The following is an 8,029-nucleotide window of genomic DNA, read 5'->3' on the forward strand; positions in this document are numbered from 1 at the left end:
TTAGGGTATAGACCTATAGTATATCTTCCCGCAAGTGACAAGATGTGTCAAGCAGGTGCATGTGTGTGGTCAATCCCCAGGTTTTGACATGAATTACAAATCACGTCGTGAATGACCCAGCGTTTTCATTTTATTATTACAAAATTAATGGTCGTTTATCACGAGTCCTAAGAGTCGTACCAGTTCATTCATCAAAATTAATGAAAAACAAACAGACATGTAAAGTCATATGTCTTTCTATGACTGTATTCCTACCAAAATCTGATTTTTAATACACTAGAAACGTGTTGATATGTATATCTTTGAAAATCGCCGAATGTTAACCACAGTCGCCGTGGCACGGTAGGCATCTTTAGCATTCATAGTGCCTTGGTGGCAGTGGTTCGAACCCTGGTGAAAATTTTAGTATTTTTTATTCTGGTTACTAATGCGCTGTGCCGTTTTTCAAACACGCCCCTGAATGAAATTGATGGGCAAGTACCCTTAAAACACCAACTGGTCCACATCCTTGTCAACAGTAAGTGAGTAAATCCCCTGAGCAATTGCAGAGCTTATATTTCTGTAGAGCTGGATTCAGAAAATGAAGTCCCTGTGGAATGCCAAGCTGGGTGACAGACAAGACCCTCAAGCTGAGATCATAAAGAGATGCGACCAAGAAGACACAACTACTTGTTAGAATGAGTCTTACAGAGTTGACGAAATTGCCTCTTTACACAGCCAGTTGGAAGACTTGCAAGTAGCAAATGAAAATGGCAATTATAACACCACATGGAAAATAATCCATGACATCTCGGGGAAGAAGAAGAGATCAGATCCCAAAGTGAAGAAGAAAGATGGGACAGTCCCCTCAAGTGACGAAGAATTACTTGTTGAATGGAAAGACTAATTATGTGCTTTGCTGAACCATGACAATGGACCACCAACATCTGATCTCAAAACACCCACCGATCAGGATTACCTATTTGTACTGATCGCCCTACCCTGGAAGAGACAAGAAAGGCCATTACAGCAATGAAAACAAACAAAGCTGCTGGACTGGACTGTATGATTACCACTGAGGCACTCCTGTGTGGTGGTGAAGCTATGGTAGACATCATTCACAAATTCAACAGAATCACCAACACTGAGCCTCTTATCAACTTTGTTAAGTCACGACAACTACGATTCCTGAGACATATCCTGAGTATATGCTCTTTACACCCCATTTATATAGCATGGTAGAATAAGACCTGGACGGCAAAGAACATCCTGCTTGTCTTATGTGCAAAAGCTGTCGGGGGACTTCGACAACTTTTTACTGCCAGATGCCATTATCACTTTGGCTTCAAAACGTAGTACAGGAGAAACTTTGTAGTCGCCTGCTTCGCAGCAGGTCGAAATGAAATGAACCAATACGCACAGCGCACAGCACGCACAGACAACGGAAGTGATAAAAAACCTTTAGGTCCTTGGAAAAAACTCCCATTGATTCAATATGGGATTATTTTGTCAAATATTAGGACCTATAGGACAGGAACTGTGAATGAAAGTTGCCCATTGTTATCCATAATCAAATAAAGTTTACTACATATAGCCTATATACTCACGCAATTCCCCAGCCAAGGGAACCGAAAGCCCGCTGCTGTCCATAATCTGCTATGTCTTTTCCAGTATCTTCTAAAGCATTTACTGCTTCTGCATCAGCGATACTAAGCATCGGATGAAATGTCATTTCAAGAAGACTAGTAAAAACTACAATCACATAAAATGTTGTGTCCATACTTTCTTGCTCATACATCCAAGCCCTGTTCGACGCATATGAAGTATCCTGTGTGATGTTTACACCACAATAGTACGTGTTGTTTCCAAAAAGTTCAAGAATAGCAAATGATATATCCGTTCTTGAATGCCCAATGTTTGCATCGCATCGAATCGATTGTTCATCAGTTGTAAGAATTTGCTCGCATGTCCCAATCTGCTTTGGTGAAATAGCAAACCCGATAATTATACCACTTAAGATCCAGACATTCCCCAGGAATACTTTAATGATTTTGTGACTTCGATACCTATCTTGAAGTACTCCAATGACAGGCGTAAATAGTGTAACTCCAACATATGAAACAAAAGTTGCTAGTCCAATACGAAATGGCGATAAACCAAGTTGTTTATAATACACACTTAAGAATGGCACGATAGACATGGCGCTAACACTAAGGAAGTACCAAACTTTATATAGCAACATGTTGGTTTATTTCAAATTATTGCAGTTCACCGTGAAATACTCCTCCATCTTTTAATGTCAATAGCTTCACATTATTAAAATATGTGATAGATATGCAGAGAATTTGTGCTAATACACGGCATACTACATGACGTGACATACACGGAGTGTATACTACGGGGCACAACCACGTCAAAAATAAATTATAATGTATCGGATGGATGGGTAAGTATAATGGACTCCGTCATTCACTTGGAATAATCTAATGTTACCTAGGTTAGGTTACCTAGTTCAATTAAGGGTAGACGAGGTATTGTTGGTCGAAGCAACCTTAAAATCGATTTTCATTATCTAGATCAATATATTATTAAAAAATAACACCTTGATGTTTTGCAAAAGTTCATTCTGCAAATCATATACTTTGCAAACTTGCTTAATTTATTGTTGTTAATGAGTTATGTACGTTTTACAAAAGTGTTGTTGTTTCAGCCCTCTTTACAACGTAACTCAAGAACCGCAGCACCTATAAAAGTATATCTGTGATATTTTAATTCTTCTACACACTCGCTATGAATTGAGCAATACAGTTTTTGCCAAAGCTCACTACCATTCGTAAGATGCTGTGAACTACCAAATTACAACAGTTTAAAATAATTAATAACCTTAAGGGTCTTATTAACTTCACATTCTGCTTGGCATGCTGCTGGCATGGCGTACATACCTCTCTATGATCAGGTGTTAGGGAAATGGGAAAATGCAGATCATGAAAGTATGGGAACGAGGGGAAGGCCTGCCAGAGAGTAGGCTTACATATTGTGAGAGACGGCACTCCGATCACGAAATTGAGGACTGTGTAAGAGTGGGACCTTACGTAACAGCTGGAAGAGCCTGTCATGCGCAGCGCAGACAAAACGTAATCTTGCATACTGATGAGATACAATGTGATGTAACAAATTATGCCCATTACTTGTAGGTGGACAGATTTGTATTCTTTCTCCGAGTGGACAAAGGTGATCTTCAGGAATTATTACGCCCTGATATAATACAAGGTATCCCAGAAAAATGTTACCGGGTGAATAAATAAGTCGAGAATTAGGCATCAGAATCCAACAATTTAAAAAACAGCGTATAGCCCATTTTATTGTGCATCTTATGTGTTATTTTCATCTGAATCGATTGAATGATTGCGAAACAAGGAGCGATTACATAGCGCATGCGTCAATTCACTTCATTCCAAGTTTGAAGGAAAGATCATTTAACACAGTGCACACTCAGCTAGAGATTAAATGTCAATGTGCTTTATATTTTGTTCGGTGAATCCTTTTCGTTCTTTTTAAACAATCTGTTTCTTGCAAAACATTTAATTAGGTTTTGTTCAAATTTGATAAACTGTACAATATTGGAAATGAAAGCTTGCATTTAAGATGATGCTTGGTACTTGTAAATATCTATTTTCGTTAATGTTGATATAATTATGGCATAAACACCGGCGGATCATAAAATAGATAATGAGGAGTAAATTTAAGCAGATACACAAACTTTAGGATAAGGTAAGCGAGTATGAAAAAAGCGCCTTTTGATCAAACTTGGAATGAACTGCGTTGATGCGCAACATTCGCAAATCAATTCAAAAGTCAAAATAGCGACTCGAGTCTGACTAGAGTCCAAGTCGCATAACTCGAGTCTACACTTCTCCTATTCTGTAATTGCCAATCTACATGTATGTGATCATTTATATACGTTTATGTGAATTTGTATTTTATAAATCTGTATGTAAGATATGTCAACAATTAAATAATCATGACATGCGCCGTTTTAAAATATGTAAGTTTAGCGTTGAGAGGTTTTTATCATTACCTTTCGGGGTCATGATGACAAAGGCAGCAATAATATTTTTACGCTGCTACACCGATATGTGTGTGAATCAAATTTAATAACTATGTTTTTCCGTCGGCAAATACTTTCAAAATGTTGTTCTTGATAACATATATTACAAATTCAGAATCCCCCATGTGTAATAATTTTGCTATTCAATTAATACTTCAATTTGATGATATTTATTCAAACTAAATAGTTCCTTTCCTTTTCTGTATAGTGGTCAATGGCATGAGGATTTGTTCACGCTTGCTGGTCTTGGTATGCCGTGCCCATTGGTCCCGTGCGTATTTATAAAGTCGTATTTATAAATGTAGTCAAAGCATACTGTTTATGAAACAGTGATAGTCACGAATCAGCACATCGTCGAAACATACATATGAAATCATTGCTAACAACGGCGTATCGTGTAAGTACTTACATATATGAAACGTCATTATCATGATTATGTGAAAAGTTCCCCACAGCTGGAATTCTATTCACATAGCTATTTTGCGAAATGTTTGAAACCTTTTTTTAGCCACAGTCAAACAAACATACCGAGTTTAATATAACGAGTTTGTCTACATGTATACTCACACAAATCCCCAGCCAAGGGAACCGAAAGCCCGCTGCTGTCCATAATCTGCTATGTCTTTTCCAGTATCTTCTAAAGCATTTACTGCTTCTGCATCAGCGATACTAAGCATCGGATGAAATGTCATTTCAAGAAGACTAGTAAAAACTACAACCAAATAAAATGTTGTGTCCATACTTTCTTGCTCATACATCCAACCCCTTTTCGACGCATACGAAGTATCCTGTGTGATGTTTACACCATAATGATACGTGTTGTTTCCAAGTAGTTCAAGAATAGCAAATGACATATCAGTTCGTGAATGCCCAATGCTTGCATCGCATCGAATCGATTGTTGATTGGTTATAAGAATTTGTTCGCATGTCCCAATTTGCTTTGGTGAAATAGCAAAGCCGATAATTATACCACTTAAGATCCAAACAGTCCCCAGGAATACTTTGATGATTTTGTGACTTCGATACCTATCTGCTAGTACTCCAATGACAGGTGTGAATAGTGTAACTCCAATCCAATACGAAATGGTGATAAACCAAGTTGTTTATAATACACGCTTAAGAATGGTGTGACAGACATGGCACTAACACCAAGGAATTACCAACTTTTATATATTAACATATTTTCAAATTATTTCAGTTCACCATGAATTATATTCCCCTTCTTCCAAGGTCAATAACGGTAGATGTCGCAGATACGCAGATACTGATTTTTTTTTTATAGCTATACTAATACACTACTAATTATTATGTGACGTGTTTTATAGGAGAACGCGTATATTAACCACTGACGCCGGCCGGAGAGGTATAGATGAGGTGAACTCAATGTTTATCAACAAAGGCAAGGGACTGGTAGATCGATATGCTTGAGTGAACCCCATGCAACCACTACACTGTTCAATAGCCTTAGTGTGATGTGGCGGGAGTTTTAAAAACACGAGCCCTGAACAAAATATAATGTGCGCGCATACTGCTAGGCAAAAAACTATGGAAATTGTGATGATGCGTGTGCATACTGTCAGGCATTGACGTCAGAAGTCAATTCATCTATATAGCCAAACTCGAGTCCAAAAGCCTTTGGGGGTAGAATGACGAAGGCGAAATCTACATCTTTTGAGTGACCTGTCCCATCAGATTCACCATCCTTATGTGTGTCATGTACAACCTGCTTGTCTTTGCACATTCATTTTAAAATATTTAAAATATAAAAATTGTTGGAATATTGTTCAATAAAACATTGTAAGTGATCCCTGTAATTGGTTTCATCGACTGTAACGGAGTGGTCTATTGTGAAGATGACCTGTGATTTGTGTATTGTATTTCGTATCGGATGGATGAATGCAGAGAAAATGGCACCCGAACTGACCAATTTGTAAAAGGTTTTGACTCCTAATAATACCTTCCAATATTAAGAAGGTATTCATAAAATTAACACTCATACGTCATAGTTTCAGATTCAACAGCTTACAACGTCAATTTTAAATAACGGCGTATCTTCTTTGTATAAAATACCTTTACGATACGTAATTATGTGCAACGGACGACAGACACGAATACGCCACTTTATGACATAGTGATACTCACGAATCGCCACATACGCCGAAACATACATCATTACTATCGTCCGTTTCACATAACGGCGTATCGTGAAAGTACTTACATGGATGATACATTGTTACGTGGTACCGTCAATTCAATTCACATCTAGGTTTTTTGCGAAATGTTTCTAATACTAGTCTCAGAATGTTTGAGAGTCAAACCATAAACATACTGAGTTTAACATACCAAATTTGTCTACCAGTTGTATCTAAATGATTAGTACCCATCAGTTTTTGGTGTTTATTCACAAGCCTGCTTCTTGACTGTGCAATATTGAATCCTCTTGCAATGTCCAGGATATATAGTTTTCTGAACGTATGTAAATAAGGCAGTGCCTATGTTACATTTTGATGTGGTAGTATTGTCCATAATTCCTGGATGCAGATGGATACCAATCATTTTGAAAAGCCTGTAAATATATACTCACGCAAATCCCCAGCCAAGGGAACCGAAAGCCCTCTGCTGTCCATAATCAGCTATGTCTTTTCCAGTATCTTCTAAAGCATTTATTGCTTCTGCATCAGCGATACTAAGCATCGGATGAAATGTAGTAATAAGAAGACTAGTGAAAGTCACAATCAAATAAAATGTTGTGTCCATACTTTCTTGCTCATACATCCAACCCCTGTTCGACGCATATGAAGTATTCTGTGTGATGTTTACACCACAATAGTACGTGTTGTTTCCAAATAGTTCAAAAATACCAAATGATATATCAGTTCGTGAATGCCCAATGCTTGCATCGCATCGAATCGATTGTTGATTGGTTATAAGAATTTGTTCGCATGACCCAATTTGCTTTGGTGAAATAGCAAACCCGATAATTATACCACTTAAGATCCAGACGGTCCCCAGGAATACTTTGATGATTTTGTGACTTCGATACCTATCTGCCAGTACTCCAATGACAGGTGTGAATAGTGTAACTCCAACATATGAAACAAATGTTGCCAGTCCAATACGAAATGGCGATAAACCAAGTTGTTTATAATACACACTTAAGAATGGTGTGATAGACATTTCAACAACTCCTCCTATACCTTTGTACAGGAGCCAACCGTTGTTAATCCGTGATGAATCCACACTTTTACTGTAGAGTATACGCGAACGCGAGCGAGACTACGCGTTACGCGAGAGCGCGTAAAATTCGTCATGCCTGGAACCTTTGTGCGTATGCAAGCTTACAAGTTGAATTCAGTATTTTCAGATAGCGGCTAAATTTTGCCGTTTTATTCTGTAGTTTTATTGATGGTATTAACAGAGAAATCATCGAAGTTTTTGTAAGGCTTTAGTGACAATGATTAACTGACATTTCCCCGTGAAATAATCGTGAATTATACGATCTTTAGCTTCTTTTCGTTGTTGAAAGGGATTCAATCATGTTTCACCGTTGTTCATCACCGTTTAACAACTCGCGTCCGGCGCGTCTGCGTGGTTTACTTCGCTCGGGCAGCTAAAGCTGCCCTCGCGAAGTAAACCACGCAGACGACGCGGCCGCATCGTTGTTAAACGGTGATGAACAACGGTGAAACATGATTGAATCCCTAGGCACTAACACCAAGAAAGTACCAAATTTTATATAGCAACATGTTGGTTTATTCCAAATCATTTCATTTCACCATTATATTCCCCCTTCTTTCAAATTTCAAGGTCAATAACGGTAGATGTCGCAGATACGGAGGTACTGATTGTTTAAAGTAATACTAATACAATACCAATTATTATGTGACATATATTACATAGGAGCTCGCGTGTATTTACGACTGACGTCGACCGGAGAGGTAT

At 38.1% G+C, this 8,029-nt stretch overlaps 1 protein-coding gene across 1 annotated transcript; it reads right to left on the reverse strand.

The window, feature by feature from the left end:
- Positions 1–6,667: 6,667 nt before the first annotated feature.
- LOC140136475 (uncharacterized) lies at positions 6,668–7,264 on the reverse strand. Its single transcript, XM_072158196.1, has one exon. It carries the CDS (start codon positions 7,262–7,264, stop codon positions 6,668–6,670), a length of 597 nt encoding a protein of 198 aa, XP_072014297.1.
- Positions 7,265–8,029: the final 765 nt, after the last annotated feature.

The sequence above is a fragment of the Amphiura filiformis genome, chromosome 16, assembly GCF_039555335.1.
Source record: "Amphiura filiformis chromosome 16, Afil_fr2py, whole genome shotgun sequence".
In the NCBI taxonomy this organism is placed as follows: Eukaryota; Metazoa; Echinodermata; class Ophiuroidea; order Amphilepidida; family Amphiuridae; genus Amphiura; species Amphiura filiformis.